The sequence below is a fragment of the Hippopotamus amphibius genome, chromosome 12, assembly GCF_030028045.1.
Source record: "Hippopotamus amphibius kiboko isolate mHipAmp2 chromosome 12, mHipAmp2.hap2, whole genome shotgun sequence".
Taxonomy (NCBI): domain Eukaryota; kingdom Metazoa; phylum Chordata; class Mammalia; order Artiodactyla; family Hippopotamidae; genus Hippopotamus; species Hippopotamus amphibius.
Genome location: NC_080197.1, coordinates 23870079 through 23894930, shown reverse-complemented (window position 1 = coordinate 23894930; position 24852 = coordinate 23870079). Strand labels below are relative to the sequence as shown.

At 45.7% G+C, this 24852-nt stretch overlaps 1 protein-coding gene across 3 annotated transcripts; it reads left to right on the top strand.

The window, feature by feature from the left end:
• The first annotated feature begins 50 nt into the window (after positions 1–50).
• On the top strand, positions 51–18051 carry AAR2 (AAR2 splicing factor). 3 transcript variants are annotated; one of them, XM_057702994.1, is made up of 4 exons: positions 51–112; positions 2830–3629; positions 6552–6781; positions 16719–18051. In XM_057702994.1, exons 2-4 carry the CDS (start codon positions 2873–2875, stop codon positions 16884–16886), a joined length of 1155 nt encoding a protein of 384 aa, XP_057558977.1. In that variant the 5' UTR covers positions 51–112; positions 2830–2872; the 3' UTR covers positions 16887–18051. The 3 variants fall into 3 exon arrangements, with proteins under 3 accessions (XP_057558977.1, XP_057558978.1, XP_057558976.1); XM_057702995.1 differs by lacking the exon at positions 51–112 and adding an exon at positions 232–433 and having other exon boundaries at positions 16742–18051; XM_057702993.1 differs by lacking the exon at positions 51–112 and adding an exon at positions 253–433.
• The last annotated feature ends 6801 nt before the right edge of the window (positions 18052–24852 follow it).

Genomic DNA, 24852 nt, shown 5'->3' with positions numbered 1-24852 from the left:
GCGACCTAGGGATCCGCCCGGCCCCTTTCCCCGTTGCTCCCGTCCGTTGCCAAAGAGGGAGAACTTCCGGTGCGCTTCCGTGGTGCCTGAGCCCGGGGCGAGACCCGAGTGGGTGAGTGCGGCCTCCTGTTCTCTTTTAACGCCTCTGCTTTCGTTGTCTGTGTGGTCCGGTCACCCGTCTTCCCGGCTCGGGGTCGGAAGGCGCTGACCTAGGGCACCTAGCGGGGACTGCGGCGTCCCCATCTGTGTGGGCCGGTGGTGGGACCCACTTGATTCTGCAGGCCTTGCTCCCTGAGAAACCGTCCCCACATACACCCACGCCAGGACTTACCAGGGCACCAGGGGTAACTTGCTTTGTTCGTAACTTGAGAAATTGCGGGCCTGGAGGCCGTGGCTCCGCCTGAAGTGGTTTTGACCTACTCTGTAATTTCGGGTAAGGTCTTTTCCCCCAACCGAGATTTTGTTTGTCGTCTACAAAATGGGTATTCTGCTTTTATTAAACAAATGTTCACCAAGCGTCCAATATGTGCCAGAGATACAAAAGAGCCACGTCTCCTGGAGGTGATAGCCCTCTATTAACATTTGCAAAATAGCAGCTGTGATAAGTGAAATGGCAAGATACAAGGAGTCCTGAGAGCGAATTACAGAAGACCTGACTTAGCTCCAGGTCAAGGAAGGGTTACTGGGGAGATGAATATCAGAACAGAGATATTTCTGAGCAGAGATCAGAAAATTGATTTGAGAAAGAGAGGAGGGAAGAGTTTTTTGTCGGGGGGCCTCCTGTTTGAGGGTCTGTAAGAGATCAGTTTGGCTGCAACAGAGAGCTTGTGGGGGAAGCATGGTATGACACAAGCTGGAGGAGTTGCCAGGGACCAGACCATGCAGGCCTTCCTTGTATGTCATGGTAGGAATTTGGTTTGCCAAGAGCCACATGAGAAGCTTCTCAGAAGATATTAAGTATGGGTGGTGATGTGCTTAGATTGGTGCTTTGAGAAAGTCACTCTAGCTGTTGGATGGAGAAGGGATTGGAGGGGCAATCACTCTTTGGGTGAGGGATATGGTAGCTTAGGTTAAGGAGGTGGTGGAGACAAGTGGGTGGATATGACTTTCCATATCCCAGGGCATCTTCTTTGTGCCAGGCCATGTGCCAGCTGCAGAAGATATAGTGAAGAGAATTACAGTCCGGTGGAAATAGAAAGGAATGGCATTAGCAAGGAAGAGCACACAGATGCCACTGGGGAAAATGGCTAATTGATGAGCAGTTATTCTAAATGCAATAACGGTTCATTTAGCAAATATGTATTAAGTACCTTCTGATTTCAAGATTGGGAATAGGAAGATGATATAAATTCTTCACAGCGGTGGCTTTCAGACTTTTTGGATTGTGAGCTATAGTAACAAATACATTTTACGTTGCGACCAAGAGTCCATACAAACGCACAAAGCTTCAGAAAACAATACTTAGCTTTACTACTTATGATGTGCTCTGATTTTTAAAAATTCTGTCCTTTTATTTTAAAAAATTAATTTTGGTTGAGATCCTTTAAATTGATCTCAACTCATTAACAGGTTGTGACTTGCAGTTTGAAAAAAATGCTGATCTAGAGTGAGAATCATTTGTGGTGGATTTTGGGTTAAGACAATAAAATATATCCTTAACATTTTGGGGAAAGTGTTGGTCTTCCTTTCCTCATGGTTTTATTTTGTTTTGTTTGTTTAAATAAAATGAGTAAAAGGAATTAAACAGGCAGCTGGTTCTTCTGTTAGTGAAGTTTTGCAGTCTTATTTGTATGTCAGGCTAGATTGGAAGTGCCTAGAGGGCAGTAACTGTCTTACTCTGCGAATGTTTCTGTTAGTGCCTGGTGAAGATCCTGGCACAGTGCAGGCACTCCAGGGTTATTTGTTGAATTGAATAGGTAGGTGTCTTGGGACTAGAGTGTTAGATAATTGTTCTGTTTATATTAGTTCATGTTGGAACCATTCTTATAAATACAGAGGCAACGTCTGCTTATAGAAGTCTTATCAGTGTGTCCTCCTGGGTAGTTCAGAGATAGATGAAATAAATGTTATAAGGTCTTTCTCTTCTAAATACTGATCTGAGGCCAGCTGTGCCACCTGGATCTGTTCTGGGTGAGTAGTCCAGAGCTGCTACTGACTGTGGACCCTCTGGGAAGTTGTTTCACTCCCTGGACTTCAGATTTTTTTTATAAGTAAGAGGAGCAGGTGGTTGTGGTTGAAAAGTTCTCCACTGCCCAAACCTTTTGTGAATTTTAGATACTGAGCACCCACTTTCCACCTTCTGTCCTTTTCTGGGCTTTCCCCAAGGCTTATAGGAAACTGAGTGGGTGCCTCTCAACTCTTCTGGGAAACTCTCCAGCAGTAGGTTTTAGACAGAGTTATAGTTTAAGACAATTTAGGCAGATTTATAGTTTAGAGTGGACCAGCCAGGCTTTCTCCACCTTCATCCTCTGTAGTGAGAAGGAGATCTGAGAGTAGATCCTGAGTGAAAAGTGAAAAGAACACTGGCCTGGAGGGCAGGGTATCCAGGTTCTAATTGGGTCCTTGTGTGATCGTGAACATGTCTCTTTTCTTTAACTGATTTCTTTCCAGCTTTGAAGTGAGTGTTCTTGCTCATTAAACCAAAACACAAAAACCGTCTTCTCTTTGAGTCTCATTTTCTTCATCTATAAAACGATGCAGTGTTGTGGTAATAATTAAGGTATATAATTACGTCAGGGGTCTAATTCAGTACTGAGCACATAGAGAATGCTCAGCAAATGAAGCCTCTTTCCCCAGGGTCTGATTAATTCTGACTTATTTCTTTTTCAGCTGAATAGAAAAGTTTTCTTTTTGGTCACTCACCACTGGTCGCATGGCTGCCATGCAGATGGATCCTGAGCTTGCCAAGCACCTCTTCTTTGAAGGGGCCACTGTGGTAATCCTGAATATGCCCAAGGGGACAGAGTTTGGTATTGACTACAACTCCTGGGAGGTGGGGCCCAAGTTCCGAGGCGTGAAGATGATCCCACCGGGCATCCATTTCCTCCACTACAGCTCTGTGGACAAGGCCAATCCCAGGGAGGTGGGCCCGCGTATGGGCTTCTTTCTTAACCTACAGCAGCGGGGGCTGAAGGTCCTGCGCTGGGATGCGGTCCTGGAAGAGGTAGACCTGTCCCCAGCCCCAGAGGCTGAGGTGGAGGCCATGAGGGCCAACCTCCAGGAGCTGGACCAATTCCTGGGACCTTACCCATATGCCACACTCAAGAAGTGGATCTCACTCACCAACTTCATCAATGAGGCCACAGTGGAGAAGCTACAGCCTGAGAGTCAACAGATCTGTGCCTTCTCAGAGGTGCTGCCTGTGCTTTCCATGAGGCACACCAAGGATCGGGTGGGGCAGAATCTACCCCGCTGCGGCACTGAGTGCAAAAGCTACCAGGAGGGCCTGGCCCGGCTGCCCGAGATGAAGCCCAGAGCTGGCACAGAGATCCGCTTCTCCAAGCTGCCCACACAGATGTTCCCAGCAGGTGCCACGCCGGCCGAGATAACCAGGCACAGCATGGACCTGAGCTATGCCCTGGAGACTGTGCTCAGCAAGCACTTCCCCCACAGCCCCCAGGATGTGCTAGGTGAGGAGAAATAAGGCTTTGAGTGTGGACCAGGGGAGGGGTATATAGTAGCGGGCCTTGAGAACAGGGAGTACATCTTGGGTTATCTAGTCCAGGCTAGGAGGTGATCTTGCCCAGAATGCTTGTTAAAAAGTAGCCCTGGAGGCTGATCCAAGAGATCTGCAGTGGGGCCCCAGCAGTTTATGTGTCTGTCTACCTAATAGACAAGCACTGTAGGTGAACCTGATGCAGACAGTCTTGTGTTTGGGAACCGATGGTGTGGCCCAGCCTCCCCACCACCACATTTTACAGATTGAGGTCCATAGAGGGAAAGGATTTGGCTGCTAAGTGGTGTAGTCAAAGTGAGACCCGAGCCCAGGGCTCCTGGTTCCCAGGCCCAGCTGTGTTCCTGGGGGCCTCCCACCTGCCCCCTCAGTTTGCTTCTGACTCTCTCAAGGCTTCAACCAGAACAGTGATTGCCTTTTAATTGTCCAAGTTTTTATTGTTATTTCCCCCCCTTATTACAAAAAATAACATATATTCATCCTAGAAGAAAAACAAAACTAAAATTCTGAATTCCACCACCTAGAAATAACTGTTTTTTTTACACTTTGTTGTACTTTCCATCTCTTAGATATATATTTGTATGTATTTCTCTGTTTAACATATTTCTGTGTTTCCTTTTAATCTTTTTTTATTCAGTTACATGCATTTGTGTATACATGATATTTTTGCAAAAACAAGATTACAGTACATTATTCTGTAATTTGCTTTAGTATAAACATTTTTCCTTGTCGCTGAAACAGTCACTTCTCTTTAGTGGCTACTTAGGTCCCGCACCTTAATTGAAGCAGCCCCTGTTGGTAAATCTTAAGCTGTTCCTAGTTTCCCTGTTATAAGTGCTGTGTGCCCTTCTGCACACATTTAGGGTTGGAATTGTTGGATCAGAGTGTGAATGTTGCCAGGAGAAGGTCATGCATCCTTGCCAACTGGTAAGGCCGTTGCCCATCACCTTTGACACGGCATTTGACATGGCAGTTTAGCAAGGCCTCTTCCAACTGGATAGTTGAAGAATGACTTCTTGTTTCAATTTATGTTTTTCGATTACTAGTGACAGCAAACATTTGTCACATCTTTAATAGCTATTAATATTTTTTCTTTTACAAGTTGTCCAATATTTGCATATTTTTCTATTGGAAGATCAGTGAGAATTTTAAATATAGGACCTTTTATATAATAGGCTCAGCTGATAAAAAGGGACATTTTATGGGGTGTATCTATTTTCATTTAATAAGTAACACTTGAAATTCTGGCTTAAAAGTGAACAGAAATCCTGTTTTCTACCTCTTAAACATTTCAGTTCTTCAAAGTAATCTTGTGAGAAGGTCTGTTGCAAGGATAACTGTATCTTCATGACAGCCCTTTGAAATTATTTCTGATCTCATAATTTAATTTTAGACTGAGCCAGAAATGTATGAATTTAAATAAATGCCCTAAATTCAGAGAAGTAAGCTCGTATTTTCACAATTTACCAGGTAAAGCCAACTGAAGAAGCAAATCATTAACCTTTATCATACAAAGAAAATTTGGCTGTATTTTAAAAATATTGATCAAATGTCCAAAATATCTAGACCAGGTAGCTAGCAACACAAACCAAACTTAGTTCCAGAAGCCAGGGAACAGCGAACTAGTTTTTCTAGGTCTCCGGAGGTGACAGAAATCAGACACTTTGTGTTTAAAGAGGTATTTAGTGTTGAGTACACCTGTTCTTTTTATGGCCCACATGTAGATATACCACAGAAGCTCTCCTTAAGTTTGAAGCCAGAGAGAACGTCTCTGTTGAGCAAGAGTATATCTTGGCAACCAGAGACCCAGCTGCTTGCCCAAGGACAATGGCTTCTGGATTATCAGTTCTCTTTGTTTGCGACAGGGATCTGGTGGGAATGTGGGAATAATAACTAAGATTTCTTGAGTGCTACTGTGTGCCAGGCATTATGCCAAATGCTTTATATGTACTATATTGATTCATTGAATCTTCACTGCAACCCTCAGATAGGGAAATTGAAGCATAAACAGGTTAAGTAACTTGCCCAAGGTCACACAGCTGCGAAGTGGTGGAGCTGAGATTTGAACACAGGCATTTTGGCTCCATAGCCCATGCTCTTAGCCACAGGCTGCTCATAGAGATCAAATCACAGAGCCCTGTGATTAAACAAAAATGACTTGGCTGGCAGGCCAACCCTGGAACAAGTACTCGTGAATTTTCCTGTTCTGGGAGGCTCTGGAACTGCTCCTGCCCAATAGAAATCTGTTTTATCTTTCCATTGGTCAGTTGCTAAGCCTTAGATGTGTGACCCTGGGCAAGTCCCTTGACCTCATCTATAGAATGAGGCAAATACCACCTTCCCAGACCACCTTGTGGAGTTGGGCTGAGAATTACGTGGTGTTATGCAGCATTTCCTTGACCCTGAAGCAGACCATCTGCATCAGAATCACCCAGGAAGCTTGTTAGAGCTACAGATACTGAGGCCCCATCATCTGTCCTCAACCAAGATCCCTGGCAGTGAGGCTTGGGCAGCTTTATTTTTAACAAGTTTTCCTAGTAATTCAGGTGGGCAGCCAGTTTGGGGATCCACTTGGCATAATATCCATGTACACATTTTGCATATTTGTTAAATTCTAGGCAAATACTAGGTGTGCTTCTTCTCTTGCAGTCTGATATTACAGAAATCCAAAACCAGTTTGGTTTCTCATGGCTTGAGTTTATAGCAGTTCAGCAAACTTTTATTGAGCAGCTGCTAGGTGCAAAACCCCATGCCAGGCTCTGGAAGAATGACAAGGATAGAAAGCCACTTATTGCTGAGGTCCAGTGGAACTGATGGCTTAGTAGAGTCAGCAGTACTCTTCTCCCTCAGGATCATTTCTCCTCTCTGCACCTTTCAGGTGAACTCCAGTTTGCCTTTGTATGCTTCCTGCTGGGGAACGTGTACGAGGCATTCGAGCACTGGAAGCGGCTGCTGAACCTTCTGTGCCGGTCAGAAGAGGCTATGGTAAAGCACCACACCCTCTACATCAACCTCATCTCCATCCTGTACCACCAGCTTGGCGAGATCCCCGCCGACTTCTTTGTGGACATTGTCTCCCAGGACAACTTCCTCACCAGCACCTTACAGGTGAGCAGGCTTTTGGCTGACATTCAAGTGGGTCAGAATTAAGGCTAGGGTGTGTGAAAGCACCGTCAGAGGCTTACCTTTTTGTTTCTTGCTATTCTTTCCTGAGCCAAGTTTTCTTCATTTCAATTTTCTAATAGTAGGCTGTTCTCTGGTTCTCTCTCTCCTACTTGATTATAAGCTGCTTAATTCCAGAGACCCTCTCTCTGTACAACCTTCTCCCCCCTCATCCCCAAGGTGCCTAGCACTGGGGTACTTGGAATTTGAATCAGCCCCACCCCTTGAGCAACTCTGCTCAAAACAGTTTTTATTTCTTCCTCCCTGTAGCTGTAGGTTGCTACAACCCAGTAGGACAGAGTTTTGAAGCTAGTTATTCCCAGGGAAACATCTGCAGCTCCTTAGATCTCATTTAAGCATTAAAGTAACTTTGATTTCCTGTTCAAACAAAATGTGCCAGTTTCTGCAGAGATTCTCTGACAAAAAAAGTGAAATTTGCTTTTAACTCAGCAATTAAATTTTCATTATGAGTGGTAATTAGGGAAGAAGCTTCAAACAACTTACAATCTTCATCCTGTGCTATTTCCTCCCTTTGCAAACAGATTAGCTTCCTTTATGTTCTTGGGGCAGCCTCTGTCACTCACATTTTGTAACTTTCTAAAAGTATAGAAGAGGCAGAAGCTGCAAGCTGTCAGTTTCCATACTTTGTTTCCTGACTGCTTTCTTCTCCCTGTGTGTGAGACCCCCACAGGCCTGCTCCTTAAAGGTGTCTATTCACTAACCTCACACTCCCACCCATGGTAAGGGAAGGAACGGTCATTAAATGCCTGTTGGCATTTAATAGGCACCATGCTTCTCTCCTTATATGGGTTCCCTCATTTAATCTCTCTGGAGCACTGTAAGGCAGGAAGGTTTATTCCCATTTTACAGATGAGAACACTGAGACTCAAAAAGGTTAAGTCATTTACATAAGGTCATGCAGCTGGTTAGTGGCAGAGTCAGGATTCGTACCCAGGCCCAAGTCTTGGTTTAAGGCCTGTGCTTATGCCCCTACATACTAAATACATTGTAGATCCCCCCCAAAAGAGTCTTGATTGACATTAGTGGGAACACCATCGGGGCCTGTTTCTCAGAGGTGCAGAACACTTTTCTAAAACCAGCATTCTATTGGAAGAGTCCCTGTGATCAGGGAGCTGACATAAAACTCTAGAAGTTGAAGGCCTTGGGCAGACCATGGGGATGAGTCAGTCAAGCTGATGGTTTGAGCTTGGTTATTCCACTTCATAAGAGTTATAAAAGTGCCCTTTTTTTGGTTCTTGCTGTAACAGAGAAATTAAATCCCTTTATCCTTCCTCTGCAGGGGCAATCCGCCCCACAGTTACTGGGTTATGGGCTGCAGAGCAGTAGGAGGCAGCAGCCTGCTAACTTGCCTCTGGCAGTGGCTGTGGCCCGCGGGAATATGTGTTGCCCTTGTGATGTGTCTGTGAATGCTGCCTCACAAACATAGGAGGGCCACACTGTGTCGTTGGCTGTCCCAACCATTGTCAGCACAACCAACAGCTGAGCTCTGATTGCTGAGGCTTTGTTGCCAGCAATGATTTATGAAGCAGAAAGGGCCCAGCTGGATTGCTCAGTGTCCAGCTGGGATGTGCAAAGCTGATGGTTAGAAGAATTCTGTGTTTGGATTTTTCACCAGGGGAATTTGATGTCATTATTTGGAAAAATCCAAGACATGTGCCTTTAAAAAGATATATCAACACCTGTTTTTGAGCATCGTTTCTTTATATACAACATTCTCCTGAAGGTGTTGAGGAATACGTATATGAGTTAGCCTGTTTCTCTTTGGTACAGAACACTCTTCTAAAACCAGCACACTGTTGGAAGAATCCCGTGATCAGGCAACTGACATAAAACTGAAAGTTGAAGGATTTGTGCAGCAGCATCTCTTTATTGATTTAGCAGGTGTTTGCTGAGCACCTGCTGTATACAAGGCCCTGTTCTAGGATGGGAAATATAGCTGCGAGTAAGACAGGCAGAGTCCCTGACTTGGAGTTTATACTTTGGTGGGAAAGTAAACAAATGAATTAACCAAATAACTCCAGGTAGCCATACATGTGTTATTTACTTATTTATTGTGCAGAAGCTTTTTTAAAATTAATTAATTAACTAATTAATTTATTGGCTGTGTTGGGCCTTTGTTGCTGCACGCATGGTGAGTGGAGGCTACTCTTCATTGCAGTGCACAGGCTTCTCATTGCAGTGACTTCTCTTGTTGCGGAGTACAGGCTCTAGACACATGGGCTTCAGTAGTTGTGGCACTTGGGCTCAGTAGTTATGGCGCACGGGCTTCGTTGCTCTGGGACATGTTGGATCTTCCCAGACCAGGGATCGACAGGCAGATTCTTAACCACTGTGCCACCAGGGAAGTCCCAGCACTAAGTGTTTTAGAAGGTAGTACCATTTCCCTCACCCAGGCCTTTTGGTGTCATCTAGACTACATCAGAGTTTATCAACTTCCTTGTTTACCCGCATCAGTCCGTTTCCCATGCTGCCACCAAAATGCACCTCTGATCCTATTTTTCTGTGGTCCTCATTGCCTAAAAAGTTAAAAGCTTAAACCTAGGGTCCATTCTGATCTGGCTTCTAACCTGTTCTCCAGCTTTTCCTTCCTTTCCCTATTTTCTCCCATCAACTCCAGCGGCAGTGGTCTCCTTGCAAGTTGCCAGACATGCCATGCTGTTTCATGCTTTCCTTTTTTTTTTTTTTTAACTATAAAACTACATAACATGAGATTTACCCTCTTAACAATTTTTTAAGTGTACAGTGCAGTATTGTTAACTCTAAGCAGAGTGGATCTCTAGAGCTTTTTCATCTGGTACGACTGAGAGTTTATACTCATGTTTCGTGTCTTCTTAACTGAACCCGATTTCTCCCTCTGCCTGCTATGTACGTGTTCATCCTACAGGATGCCCTCTAGGCATCCCTCTCTGTGGTGCCATCCTAAACTCTCCCTCCTTTCCATACTATTAGCCTGCTTTGTACTTGTCACTATTATATTGCACAGGCTATGCTTGCTGAAATGTATGTATTTGTCTGCCGGATTTCCCCAGTGAGGCATGGGCTTTTACCAGAAGCCTATTTTTTGTTCTTCCGATTATCTTTAACACTTAGTTGAGGCCTAGCACTTATCTCACTTATCTTCTGTTACTGGGTGTTTTCAGTACATAATTCCTTTGGCAATGTAAATAGTTGACCCTGCTATGATAGGTGTAAACACTGAAGTCTGGTCCAAGGGCATTAGGAGCACCAGAGAGGGGGGTTGGTTGGTTCATTCAGACTGGGATTGAGATTTGCGAAGACAGGATCAGGAATGGCTTTTTTGTGAAGGGGGGCATTTGACCATGAGCTTGAAGGATGACACAGATTTCAACAGGCAAAATGTGGAAAGGATATTGCAAAACTTTCTTCTCTTTTTTGATGGCGAGTTACATTGATGCCATCTTGGCAGTGAGATCCAGTCCCCCCACACGCAGGCACTCAACTCTGGGTGTTTGTGAGTGAATGAATCAGCCCATAAAAGCCTTCCTCAGCCAGCCGCCTGCTCTCCCCGCAGGTCGTCAAGTAAGTGGAACCAGCTTTCTTACTTCGGAGTTTAAATGGCTACTACCCGCGGAGAGGGACTGGTGTTTGTGTGTGTGAGCACTTAAAGACGGCCACATTAGCTTGTGTAAAATCAGCCACGTAATGCCCTCTGCCATTAGAGGCCCCTTTGAATAGGTGCCCCTGGTTTTTACAAATCCCATGGATTTAGCCTGAATAAAAATTATTTGTTTTATAAAAATAGATACAGTTTTTTTCTTTTATTTGAAGCAACTTGAGTCATCATAATTTGTTTAAAACCAATGAAAGGATAATCTGAATTTAATAGTATGTTATAAAGTGAATTATGTACAAAATAAGAATTCTTATTACTGATTGCTTAGCATTTAGGCATATAGTCACATAACCTGTTTTTTTTTTTTTTTAATACTTTTAGTCGCAATAGCCCATAGAGGCTTTCCAGCTTTATTTCTTGCCAGTATTTTAAATACTAGTGTCCATCTTTAACTCTTGAGGGACAACACTAGCTCTGACAGTGATGTCTATAGTACAGGCAGACCTTGGAGATATTGTGGGTTTGGTTCCAGGCCACCACCATAAAGCAGATATTGCCAGAAGTGAGTCACATGAGTTTTTTGGTTTCTTAGTGCATGTACAAGTCATGTTTACATGTACTGTAGTCTGTTAAGTGTGCAATAGCATTATGTCTTAAAAGAAGATACCTTAATGAAGAAATAGTTTATTGCTCAAAAATACTAACCATCATCTGAGCCCTCAGTGAGTTGTAATCTTTTAGGTCGTGGAAGGTTGAAAATATCTTGAGAATTACCAGAATGTGATATAGACACAAAGTGAGCAAATACTGTTGGAAAAATGATGCTAATAGACTTGCTCATTGCAGGGTTGCTACAGACCTTCAGTTTGTAAAAAATGCAATACCTGCGAAATGCAATAAAACAACATGTGCCTTGTTTTTATCATAACACCAGCTATGATACATTTCACCTACCTACGCCTGTACCTCCTGCCATCAGCTGTCACTTCTGCACGCTTACTGTGCATTATTTCGTTTAGCTCTCACAACAGGGCTAGCGGTGAAGTATATAATCCCATCTTACAGATGAGAACAGGGAGGTCACGTCATTTTGCCCAAGATTGCTGGAGCTGGTGGGCAGCAAGGCTGAGCTTATGGGCTCCCATATGTGATTAGAGCCCCAGATGAAACATTCCACATTTTTTAAACTGACCTCAGAAAACACGATTCCTGCTGCTTTTCACCTTCTTGGTGATCATTGTGAAGTGAGAGGGTTGCTTTTAACACCACTTTCTTCTTCTGCACGTGTAAATAAAATGTGCTGCGCCTGGCTAGTTTCGTTCTAAGTTGAACAATCATTTGGGAATTGAAGAAATTAGGAAATTTCATCTTTTTGGTCTAGCCAAAAAATAGGATATGAAGTGACTCAGCGATCTACCGTGGTATTTTGAATTTCTCAGGGTGACCTGACTGAACTCAATTCATTTAACTTGGGTTTAAAAGAAAACTGTCACATTTCCGACTAAAGTAATTTACAATTTTACAATATATAGACTTAATGGTAAAAGCATTAATACCTTTTTTTACGTTTGAAGAAAAATACCCAGTGGGTGTACTTTTAGTTTTAGGTAAATGCAGAAATTCGTGAAATGTTATTATCCTATTTCAAAAGTATTTTTAAAATACCCAGGATTAATATTCCTATATTAAGATGATTCATTTCTTAGTGATTTTTAAAAGTTTACGTGTTTCACTTTAGTAAATAAAGTAACCAGATCATTACTAAATTTACATAAGAAGGCATACAATTAATCTAAAAATAAGAGAATCAAAGTAAATTGTTGTTTGGAAACCACATACTGTCTAAACATCTATTCTGAATTGTGAATCTTTTAAATATCAAGTTTGTAAACTCTAGGGACAAAAATAGATCAATGGATGCCAGGGGCTAGAAACAAGGGGAGGATTTGTTCCCTAAGGGGCAGCATGAGGGAATATTTTTGGAGTGATGGAACTGTGCTGTCTCCTAATTGTTATAGTGTACATGCCTTTAAACTCAGAACTGGATACCAAAAAGCTATAAACAGATATCTATCTCGATTATATCATATAGTGGTTGCATGGATGTATACATGTATCAAAACAAATCAAACACCTAAAATGGATGAATTTAATTATATGTAAATTATGCCTCAATAAAGTTGCTTTTTGAAAACAGTCAGCCTAGGCTGTGCCCTGGGTCCTGGAGGCCTGCAGAAGGGACAATTCCAGAAGCACCAGGTCTCCAAGCCCCTTGGCTCCCCACAGGGCACTGCTGAAAATATCAAGGTTGTATTAAGTCTGTGTCAAGACAAAAGGAAGGTCTTGGTAGGGAAAAAGGATTTCGATTTCCCTGCTTGGACTGGATCTAGCTTGATGTTTATCACTTGCTCAGCATTTATCACCATCCTCACCTGTACAGTGGGAAGAGTAATTTCCTGTCCTCCTACCTCCAGTTTCTAGTAAAGATTAGACTGACAAGTTCTTTAAAAAGGACATAGCACTTTTCAAATTTGAAGCCTTATTCTTCAGACTAAAGGCTTCTGTTATACCTGCCTCTAGTTGATGTTACCCTCATGGTAATGTTGGAGAGGTGGGTGGGAAAGGTGAATGATGAGTCTGAGCCCAGCCCATTCCATTCTGTCACTCTGGCCATCCTTACATCTCGTTCATATCCATCCAGTGAGCTTCCTATGGCCTAACTCCGTGCTAGGCCCTGGGCAATCTGCTGTGTGAGTCACATTGATAATTAGGAAATGAACCCCTTCTCACAAGGGGCACAGATCACTGCGATGCAAGCAGAGTGTGAGAAATGCCATAAGGGAAGCTCAGGCACAGTACTGGGGGAACAGAGAGTGAAGCAGTTCCTTTCAGCTTGGGCTTTTATAAGAGGCCTGTCACAAGGAGATGGCTTGTGAACCGATGGCATTCAGGGGCCTGGTAAATAAGCCACCTCCTCCCCAGGACGAGTCCCTTATTCTGTCTGGCACCATCACCTAATTATTGAGCAATCTTTTGGTGTAGGCACTGCAAAAGGGACCCAGAAATGGATTTTCATAGAACCTATGGTCTTCTTCATTCTTTTGTTCGTTAAACAGCTAATGGGTCCTTATTATACGTCAGACTCTGTGCCATGGGTGTGGGATGCAGGTATGAAAAAGAGGCACTGCTTTGGAGTTGCTCCTCATCTGTTGGGAAAGCTCAATAGTAAATGGACTGTTACTGACAGAGAGTGAAGCTATGTCCAGTAACCCCGGGCACTGCGGGAGTATAGAGGAGCACCTGTACCATCTTTGGTCTGGGAAGACATCCCAAAGGAGGTGGCATCTGAGCTGAGCTTGGGTCAGTAGTAGAAATTAGTAGGTGAAGGAGGAGACAACAAGGGTGGAGAAGGTTGTTATAAGCAGAGGGAAAAGCCTGTGTGCGTAGAGGCACAGAAGAGGCAGTGGAGCATGTTTGGGCAGCTGCTCAACGTGGCTGGAGAGGAAGGGCTGTGTGGAGAGTAATACAATTTACCGTGTAAGGAAGGGGAACAGGAAGAGGCTTTTGCTAATTCAGCCAGCAGGCCCCCCAGGACCTCTGGGGGCAGACCCATGGATGTGCAGGGCCTCCAGCACTAATGCTGTTTGAAACACGGCTTCTCTGCTTCCCATACCAGGCCCCTCCCCAGAGTTCAGCCAGCTCCACGTTCAGCACTCCAGAGCAAGCTCCATTAGCTGCCTACAGACAGGCCGCCGGCTTTGCCACTGCCCTCTCGCCACCGAGCTCGCACAGCCCCTCTAATTAGTTATTGATCTGGTATTTTGTTGTGGCTGTGCTTCCTGCTCCTGTATTTAGTCGATTCCTAAGTAATGAAACCAAATTCTGTAAGTTCCCACCTTCTGCTTCTGCACCCCCTCCCCTGTCACTTCTGTCCCTGCCACCACCCCAACAAAGTGGCTCCAAACAAAGACCACTGACAACAAGCCTCACTCCTGCTAACAAAGACAGCAGAGAGGCGGGTGGGAGGGGTTGTCCCTGGAAGCAGCTGCCGAGTACAGCTGTTAGCTCTGTCAGGTCAAGGCTCCTGGAGTCTGGATTCCTTCCATGGTGGTCTGTAGGCCAGCTGTGGCATGAGGGTGATGTGGACCAAAAAGCTGCTTTCACCCTCATGCCCCTGTGTCTGGGGTGGTCTTGCAGGGAGCCGACAGGTAGTCTGGGAAAAGCTACTCCTTTTCTGGTAATTTTGACCCAACCATTTAACTCCCCTCAGCCTCTGTTTCTGTAAAATAGGCATCCTAGTGTGTCTCCCCAGGGCCTTGTGAGAATCTGTTGGGCTCCTCTGTGAAACTTCTTTGAAAACAGTAAAATAGTGTGAGAAGAAGTAATGGGTTTGCTGTCATTCTCAGAAGGGATTGGGATCCAGGGTGATCTGGAATGGACTTTCAGATGTAGAGAAATTACTGTTTGTCCCAGCCCATGTTTACATTAGATGAAACCGAATTTAAAGGAACATCAAAACAAGGGATTCGTATGCGGAATATTTAAAGAACTTCGATGACTCAACAACAAAAATACAAACTACCTGATCAGAAGTGGGCAAAGAACCTGAATAGACTTTTCTCCAAGGAAGATATACAAATGGCTAATAAATACATGAAAAGATATTCCATATCACTAATCATTAGGGAAATGCAAATCAGAACCACAACGAGGGACTTCCCTGGTGATCTAGTGGTAAAGAATCCGCCTTCCGATGCAGGGGACGCAGGTTCGATCCCTGGTCAGGGAACTAAGATCCCACATGCCGTGGGACAACTAAGCCCGTGTGCCACAACTACAGAGCCCACTCGCTCTGGAGCCAGTGCGCCACAACTAGAGAGAAGCCCGTGCGCCCCAACAAAGAGCCCACCCACATACCGCAATGAAAGATCCCGCATGCTGCAACTAAGACCCGATGCAGCCAAAAATAAATAAATAAATAAAATATTAAAAAAACAAAACGAAACAATGAGATGTCACTTCACACCCATTTGGGTAGCTATTGTAAACAAACAAACAAAAACAGAAAGTAACAGATGTTGGAGAGGATGTGGAGGAATTGGAACTCTTGTTCATTGTTGATGGGAATGTAAAATGGAACCGCCACAGCAATGGAAAACAGTGTGGTGGTTCCTCAAAACATTACATAGAATTACCTTATAATCCAGAAAGTCCACTTCTGGGTCTATACCCCAAAGAACTAAAAGCAGGGACTCTATAATAAGAGATATTTTTAAATCCATGTTCATAGCAGCATTATTTATAATAGCCAAAAGGTAGAAACAACCCAAATGGCCATTGACAGCTGAATGGAAAACAAAGGGTGGTGTAAACATACAGTGGAATATCATTCAGCCTTAAAAAGGAAGGAAATTCTGGCATATGCTATATGAGTGAATATTGAGGACTTTCTGCTAAGTGAAATAATCCAGACACAGAAGGACAAATATTGTATGATTCCACTTATATAAGGTACCTAGAATAGTCAAATTCATGGAGACTGAAAGTCGAATGGTGGTTACCAGGGGCTAGAGAAGGGGAATGGGGAGTTAATGGGTATAAAGTTTCGGTTGAGGAAGATGAAAAAGTTCTGGAGATGGTTGGTGATGATGGTTGCATAATAATGTAAATATACTAAATGCCACTGAACTGTATTACTCTTAAAATGGTAAATATTATATATATTTAGTACAGTTTTTTAAATGATAATCTTTAATGGTTAAGATGGTAGATTTTGTGTTATGTATATATTGCCACAATTTAAAAAAATCAAAGATGGCTTTTAAGGGGAACAGAAACCTCAGATTGGCAGCCTGGGGCCCATTTAGGTGAGAGCGGCAGTTCACGCTTATTGGGTTAGGGCCTGGGATTTTATGGGATCCAGGGGCTTATAAGCCCCTCATGCCTTTCTTAGTACCAGCTGGTGTAGCAACTACTTTTTCTAAGTTACTGCCCAGGTGCCCAGTAGATCTCCTCAGAGGGCAGGGCCAGGGTGATGGCCCCGCTGGCCTTACTCTCAGTGGGGCATCCCTGCCCAAGATAGTAATTTTCCATTCTAGTCCTGCCCCAGCTTCTCAGCTGGGCTTGGACCATCTTTCTTAGTTTGGGGGGAGCACAGCAGGTGTCCTGGGCCTGTGCCAGCAGCAGCTGATCCACCCGCCCTGGAGAGCTGAACACCATGAGGAAATTTCCACAGCTTTCTTGGCCCCTCTGTGTTCTCAGGAGTGACTTATCCTCTGTTCTCTATAGGTTTTCTTTTCCTCCGCCTGCAGCGTTGCTGTGGATGCCACCCTGAGGCAGAAAGCTGAAAAGTTCCAAGCTCACTTGACCAAGAAGTTTCGGTGGGACTTTGAGGCGGAGCCTGAGGACTGCGCCCCGGTGGTGGTGGAGCTCCCGGATGATGTGGGGACTGGCTAACGGGGAAAGCTCTCGGCCAGGGGAAGCCCCTTTTCCCACGGCTGCAGTCCTGGCTCCTCCATTCACTCGTCCTACTGGAGTCGGCTGGGGCAACAGCCCCGCCAGGTTCTGCAAAGATGGAGCCAGAATTCCCTCCTTAACCAATAAGTAAGTTTCTTTAGTGCCAGAGAGGCTGTACCGCATCTAGAAGGCACATTTGTGGGCTCCCCATCAGCCTGGCCTCGGTGCTAACCCAACCAAATTCCAGATGGGCTCTTGGGAGAGACCTGCCTCAGCAGCCTTCTTCCTTCCAGAAGAGAAGTTGTTGAGCCAAAAGTCCAAGAGACCTGATTGCTTAGTCCACAGAATGGTTAGAAAACAGGAAACCCTGGACTGCCCAGGAGTCTGAGATGTCAGCTGGTGATTTTTTAAAAGTTAAACAGAGGGTAATAGGGAGATGAGCCAGAATTTCTGCCTGCCCCTTGTTGGGTGGGAATACATCACAGAAAACATGGGCAGGTGACCACTGTGGAGCCCCACGTTGGGGAGGGCATAACAGAAGACAGTTGGGTTGAATCTGAGGAGTGGTCAGCTTTTGCTTTCTCTAAGTCCCTTTCTCCTGTCCAGAGGTCCAGTGGATAATCTTTCAAGACTGTTGCAGCCCCTGACCTCAGGGGCCTTGCTAGTGCCACACCCCTCCCACCTGCTCCATTCTGAGGTCTCAGACCCAGAACTGGGCCTTGGCAACTCTCCCGTATGGCCCCATTCCTCATCAGAGCCCCCACGACTGTTTCTGATAACCTGGAAGTTCAGCAACAAAGAGAAAGGTTCTTGCTCTGGACAGGCTTCTTCAGCCCTGTTGAAGTTCTGTGCCTTTATCCAGAACTCCAGAGACGACCTGGTCAGCCTGGGTACCCCCGTCCTGCTGTGGGGCTGTCAGTCACAGGAGTGATGGTGCTCCGGTTTCCTGGGAATCCTGAGGGCTCTTCCATCACAGGCCCTGCCACCCTGACCTCAAACTGTTGTACTATGATCAGAGTCCCTGTGCCACTCTCTTCCAAGGCTGCAGCACACCAGGTTTCTGAATGAGAATCCCTGCTGGTTTAGATTTTTGGTTCCACTTATTTCCTTGGCGTTGTTTTTCCAAGAGCGTAATGTACATTAAAGTCTTGGAGTTGAGACTAAATCCCCTTGTGTGAGTCTCTCTTGCAGTTCATCCACCCAGTTCCCAGTGCAACAAAGCGCTGTCCTTAGATGCACGTGTCCTCCCTCCCAGGCACCTGAAGACCCTGCCCAACTTCTGCAGGCTCTGGAGGAGGCTCTGGAGGAGGCAAGCGGACAGCGATGTCTCCTGTCACCAGTGGGGCTTCCGAGATGGGCATAGCTGAAGGAAGGATCAAGGCCCTGTATCTGTATAGTAACCAGAGGTTGACCTTGTGTGAATTTGCTGTTCTTTTTCTCCCCAAAGCCCAACCTGGGGAGCTTGTTAAAATTGCAGATTTGAAAGTAATGAAGCCCTGATCCATGTGGCAACATAGACGAACCTTGAAAACACTGTGCAGAGTGAAAGAAGCCAGACCCTAAGACCACATGTTGTATGATTCTGTTATTAAGAATCGTCCAGAGTCGACAAGTCTGTAGAGATAGAAGGATTAATGGTACCCAGGGGATGGGAGAGTGGGGAATGGGGAGTGACTGCTAATGGGTACCGGCTTTCTTTTCGGGGTGATGAAAAGGTTCTGGAAGTAGATAGTGGTAGTGATTGTCCAATCTTATGAGTACAGTAGAAACCCCTAAAAGTGTACGCTTTAAAATGGTGAATTTTATGGTGTATAAATTATATCTCAGTAATAATTTTTAAAAGTTCAGACTCCCAAGTCCCACCCTGTAGGAACTCAGAGGCAGTGAATCTGGATGTGGCCTAGGTCCTGAGGCACACTCAGTTTTGAGTTACTACGTAGAAGTAGCAGCATTGCAGTTTAGTCCCTAGAGCTCCACTGGGACAATTTGTCTCCTGCTGGCCTTGTCAGGGCAGCACATGGAAGTTGGATCATGTGACCTTGTTCTCTAAGCTTGTTGGTCTTATGTCTACAGACACCCAGCCCCCTCTGCCCACCCATGTGCATGGGTTAAGGAAAAGTAGCTGCAATTTATAAGTGCTCTGTTCGGTTACTTCACTTAAGCCTCACAACAGTATGTGGTAAGCGCTATTATTATCCCCATTTTACTGATAGGAAAATGGGCTCAGAGAGCTTCAATCATTTTACCAGGGTCCCACCACTTGTAAGGATTGAGGTCAGGAGTCAAGCCAAGACTGTTGGTGTCCAGAGCCTGCACCCAGCACTGCATTCACTATGATTTACTCCTTCCCTACCCCTGCATGTCTGGGACAGCCTTCCCCTCTTCCTGCTTCCCCAGATCTAGCCTTGGCCCTGTTGACAGCCAGCTGTGTGACCCTGGGCAAGCCACCTATGCTCTCTGGGCCTCAGAGTACTTATGTATAAAGTAAGAGAGTTTGCTTGGAGGTTTCTGGTATAGATATTCCTGGCTTCCTCAGGCTCCTTCCACTTAAAAATGGAGCCTTGTGTTTTTTTTAAATGTTTTCAAAGAAACCACATTTACCCAAGATAATACAGCTGGGCTGACCGAAAAAACAATAGGTCTCTTGTTTGGGGCTGGAGCGACATCGACGCTGTGTCTTCTCCTGCCTGTCCCAGCTGGCAGTCCTCTATGTGTCTTTGATGAATAAAAAATGTGAAAACAAATTAATTATTACTTAATACTTGCAGTATTTTTGGAAAGCAGAAACCTTGAAAACTGAGAACCAGTGGCGTTGCTGATCTCCAAGCTCCCTTCCAGTTCTAACACATCTAAAAGTGAAGCTGTTGGCAGGACCTGGCCTGATTTTAAAATCCCCTCAAACGCAGGCCTCCTGGGGGCTGGCTCTTATTTGCAAGGCTGCTTTATCCTATTAACAGAGTCAGCAGAGGTAGCGACTTTCCAACCCCTTCTGTTGTCCCTACAGCACACCCTCGCTGCTCCGGCCCCAGGCCATCTAATTTCTCCCCACTTGAGCAGTGGAGGAGTTCCCCACTGCTGATTCCTCTTCCAGCGGTAATTATTTTCCCAACGTCATCCCCTTGTAAATATTATTTAATATTCTCAGGGTGCTGTGCCATGTTGGTTTCTCCAACTAGTCGGACTGTGGGTTGACCGAGATGCCATCCCCTGCTGAAACGGGGGCTGGAAATGCAGAGGATGCCGTGGCAAAGCCATCGCTGAATCACGTCTGCAGATTTAAAGCAGGACAGAGTTGGGCAGCTCACCTGAGCTACCTGCTACTACTGGGGGCGGTGTGGTCCCGTGACCCCGCAGAACTGCTCCTGCTGGCCACTGCACTGCCTCACCTTGGCGTTCACCACATGCGGCCCAGGCAGGCTTTGTTGTCATTAGGCCCCTCTAGACCCTTCTTTCTCCGCAGTATCCAGCGTCTATCTCCAGGGCTGGCTCATTCTCCCCACAAATCCTGGGCCCCTGCTGTGGACTGGCCTTCCTGCTCAGATGGGGGTTGAGAGCCAATGTCATGTCAGCTGCTTCCTGCTGGGGGCTGGGGGAGGAGTGTGTCCAGCCCTCCCCCACCTGCTAGGCCTTCTGTTCTGTGTCCTCAATCTGGTGCTCACCTGTGTAGGCTCAGTAGATTTCTCTGGAAAACAGGGATTCTGAGGGTTCTCAGGCTGTAAGTTAAAATGCTCGGTGGGAAGAAGGTAGGAGAAGTTGGCGGTTTCCCAGTCCGATGTCAGATGCCTGTTCCCTGTTCGAAAGAAACTCCACAGGGGTCTCTTCCTTAGATCTTTGTCTTGGCTTCTCCCCTCCCCCAATTTCTCCATCTTCCCTCTGTCCGCTCCAGACATTTTTACCTGGCTCAAGTCTGGACTCTACACGGCGAAGGGGATGATGACAGATGGAGTTTCATCTTGAGAGGGAGCCGTCGCATGAGAAGCAGTTGGACCTTCACTAAAGAGCAGAGAGGCTGGGAGAGCTGTCTTGAAGGAGGAGGTCTCTGCATCCTTCAGAAGGCAGAGCTGAGACGTGTGAGAGAAACCGCAGGGGGCAGAAATTGGCTTCATTCCTTCTTTACCCACCTAATACTTTCTGAGCGTCTGCCCCTGGGAGCTTACATTCCAGTGGGGCAGAGGGCAGGCAATAAGAATAATAAGTAGACTGTAGAGTATGTTAGTTGTGAGAAATGCCCTGGAAAAAAAATAGAGCAGAATAAGGGAAATTGTGAGTCCTGGCAGGGTAGGGGGACATGTTGCAATTTAAATGGGGTGACAGTTGAGCAAAGATTTGAAGGAGGTGAGCAAGGGAGCCATGTGGGTATCTGGGGGAAGAGTGTTCCAGGCAGAAGGAACAGTGAGTGCAAAGGCCCTGGGGCAGGAGCATGTCTGGTGTGTTAGAGGAGCACCAGGGGGTCAGCATGGTATGAGAGGAGTGGTCAAAGGAGAGAATGGAAGAAGAGAACATCTCAGAGGTTACAGAGCAATCGGATTGTCCAGGGCTTAGGGACTGTTGTAAGAATGTTGCATTTTACTCAGTGAAATGGGATCCATTAGAGGGTTTTAAGCAGAAGGGTGACATGGTCTGACTGTTGTTTTAACAGGGTCACCAGCTGCCCTGATGGACATAGACTGCAGGGGGGTGAGTGGAAGCAGGGAGACCAGTAAGGAGGCGAGTGCAGTGGATGTGAGGGATGACGCTGACTCGATCAGAGTGGTATCAGGTGTGCACGCTGGGGCTGTTCATGACTCAGATCAGGGATGGACTGGATACCTTTCAGGGGCCTTCTAGGCTGATAACCTCTCCTTCTCTGAGGTCTCAGAATCAGGGCAGAATACTGACTCGTCGGGTCCTCCTATGCCCCCACCCTGCGAGCCCCCTGTCTACTGTCCCGTCAGGGATCTACCAGCTCTGCCTGTCCCCAGATGTCCATGGTACCTTAGGGCAGGTGAGGCAATGATGAAGGGCTGGGGAGGAACTCACAGGAGTTCTGTGTGGTGGGGGTGGAGGCAGGGGACTCGACGGCTCTGTTGAGAAGCCGTAGATGAGTCAGGGTGGAGATAGGCTGTGGTCACACCACCAGCACCCATGTGGCTGTTCTTGCTGCCAGTGCGTGCTGGGCAGGGTCACACTTGCTGTTCGGGGGTTCTCGTGACTAGCAGAGAGTTCGGGCTATTGGTATTAGTATTTGTCCTGGTCAAAAAGTGTTCATGCACCCATTTCCAGCAGGGAATGTCCATGGGGCTTCGAGGTGACTAACAGGAGCCGGCATGGAGCAGGGGACTCCCGCCTCGCTGCTGGGAACGTGCTAGATCCCTTACTTACAGTCTTCAGGCAGAGCCCCAGGTCTTCAAGGAAGGTCCTATCATGCTAGCAAGTCTCAGAGCCAGAATCCCAGCCTGAGTCCAGCATGGCCATGCCACTACTCAGCGCTCCTTAATAAGGACAGTTACATAATCTGTGATAATTACCAGTGGATCCAAGGCTGCCAGCCTGATAACTGGCAGTGTTAGCCACCTACAAGGGTGGTGGGCAGGCCCCACTGGCCTCTTGGCTCATGACAGCTTGCTAATGTTTCCGCCCAGACTCTTAGTGACCGGATCTGGCCGTGGGCACAATCGACTGACTGGCTTGGGAGAGGTGGCACCTGGGTGTGGGAGGAGGGGGAGCAGCATCTGGCCCAGATGGAGGCTGCTTCTAGCCTCTTTGTGGACCACTGGGGCCCCCAAGGGCCTGCTCAGTCTGGGGTGCACCTGAGTGGAGGCCTCTCTTACCCTGTTCTGCCAGAGTTGCTGTTGAATTTACAGAAGGTATTTGCTTTAAAGAAAGATGCTGCCAGATGTGGGGCCTCTGAGGGGCTGATTTAATGCCTGGACATCCTCCGTGGATCAATAAGCTGTTTTGCTCCAGTCTAGGATCCCAAAGGTAGAGGACAGGATGTAGGGGATTGAGGGCGTTGTCTGCATGGAATGTTTTGAATGAAAAAGGCTACATCATTGTTCATTTCCTTTGTGGAAATTATTTATGTCCTCTGGCCATTGTTATGTTGGATCTTCTTTTTTCTTTCAAATACGCATTTATCTTGTAATATATCTTAATATTAGAAATATTTCCCCCAATTTGTCTTTTAATTTTATAATGTTTTGAAATGTAAACTTTACTTTTTTTTTTTAGATTTATTCTATTATTGTTTATTTATGGCTGTGTTGGGTCTTCATTGCTGCTCTTGGGCTTTCTCTAGTTGTGGTGAGTGGGGGCTACTCTTCATTGAAGTGCGCAGACTTCTCATTGTGGTGGCTTCTCTTGTTGCAGGGCTCTAGGTGTGCGCGGGCTTCAGTAGTTGTGGCATGAGGGCTCAATAGTTGTGGCTCGTGAGCTCTAGAGTGCAGGCTCAGTAGTTGTGGTGCACAGGCTTAGTTGCTCCGTGGCATGTGGGATCTTCCCGGCCCAGGGATCAAACCCATGTCCCCTGCATTGGCAGGCATATTCTTAACCACTGCGCCACCAGGGAAGTCCCTTTACTTTTTTTATATCAAATATGTCAAGCTTGTTCTTTTTGATTTGATTTTTTCCCACTGCTTTAAGGCTTAAAAGTCCATTCCCATATCAAGATGAAATATGTACTAATCTATATTTTGTTCTAGTGTTTCTCAGTGTTACGGTTTTTTATTTTGTATTTTGCCAGGGTCAAAATCATGTTTCCTCGGCCCCGTGTAATCCATCCCCACTCCAACCTTTCTCACCTCACATCTGTTCTCAATTTTTCCTCTCCAGATTTTAAGTCCTAACAACCACCTCACACCTCCATCCTTGTCCTTTCCTTGGCCACCAAGGGCTTCTCATAAGCCTTCCTGATCCCATCACAGCATTTGCAGCTGGAACCACGCCCATATCCAGCCCTTGGTATTACAGACTGGTGATGTGGAGTGCTTTTCTTGTTGTTTCTCAAGGCTAGAATCATTTGTTCACGATTCTGTACTGCCTTGTTCCAAGCATGGGGCTAAGTGCATCAGTGCTTTTTTAATTGGAAGACCACCTCTCCCTCTCTGAGAAGGCTCCGTCCCTACTCTAAAGACACTAGAATGGCCAGTAGTTGCTGCTTTGTAGACTGCACAACCCATTTCTCTTCACTTCCCTTCTGATGTCAAGCCTCCTTTGCTTTGAGGAAGCCTTTTTCTACCCCATGTCATCTTTGGTAGGAGTGCCAATCATGGGATTTCATTCCATCCTTCCACCCACAGAGATAGACACACAACTTCAACTAGGCCACTTGGCACTTTCCCTGGGATGCTTCTTCTGGAAGGTGCGGAAAGATGCTGCATGCTTTTAGAGTTATGGTGATAGAGGACTCTCAGTTGGACCAAATAGGACTCATCATATACATTAAAAAAAAAAAAAAAAGCCCTTGCACCAGAAATGAGGATGAGGACAACACAGAAGGAAGCTGAGTTGAGAGATGAGACTGAAAGAGAGAGAAAGAGCACCAACAACATCACTGGAGCACCTGGATGCAGCCCCTCCTGTAGCCCATGATCCCCAGGATTCCTCCAAATGAGCCAATATAGTGCCTTTTTTTCTTCCCTAAATTTTATTTTATTGTGGTAAGAACATTTAACATGAGATTTACCTTCTTAAGAATTTTTTAGGTGTATACTACAGTATTGTTGACTATAGGTTCAATGTTGTACAGCAGATCTCTGAAACTTATTCATCTTGTTTAACTGAAACTTTACGTCCATTGACTTGTAACTTCTCATTTCCCCCTCCCCCCATCCCCTGGCAACCACCATTCCATTTTTTTTTTAATTTATTTATTTATTTTATTTATTTATTGGCTGTGTTGGGTCTTCGTTGCTGCACACGGGGTTTCTCTAGTTGCTGCGAGCAGGGGCTACTCTTCATTGTGGTGTGCGGGCTCCTCATTGTAGTG

What these genes read in the sequence shown, in the direction of transcription:
- AAR2 (XM_057702994.1), top strand. Translation starts at nt 2,873, where the DNA reads ATGGCTGCCATGCAGATGGATCCTGAGCTTGCCAAGCACCTCTTCTTT. An exon ending in CAGCCCCCAGGATGTGCTAG is followed by an intron (nt 3,630 to 6,551) that starts GTGAGGAGAAAT and finishes TGCACCTTTCAG; the next exon opens with GTGAACTCCAGTTTGCCTTT. An exon ending in TCCTCACCAGCACCTTACAG is followed by an intron (nt 6,782 to 16,718) that starts GTGAGCAGGCTT and finishes TGTTCTCTATAG; the next exon opens with GTTTTCTTTTCCTCCGCCTG.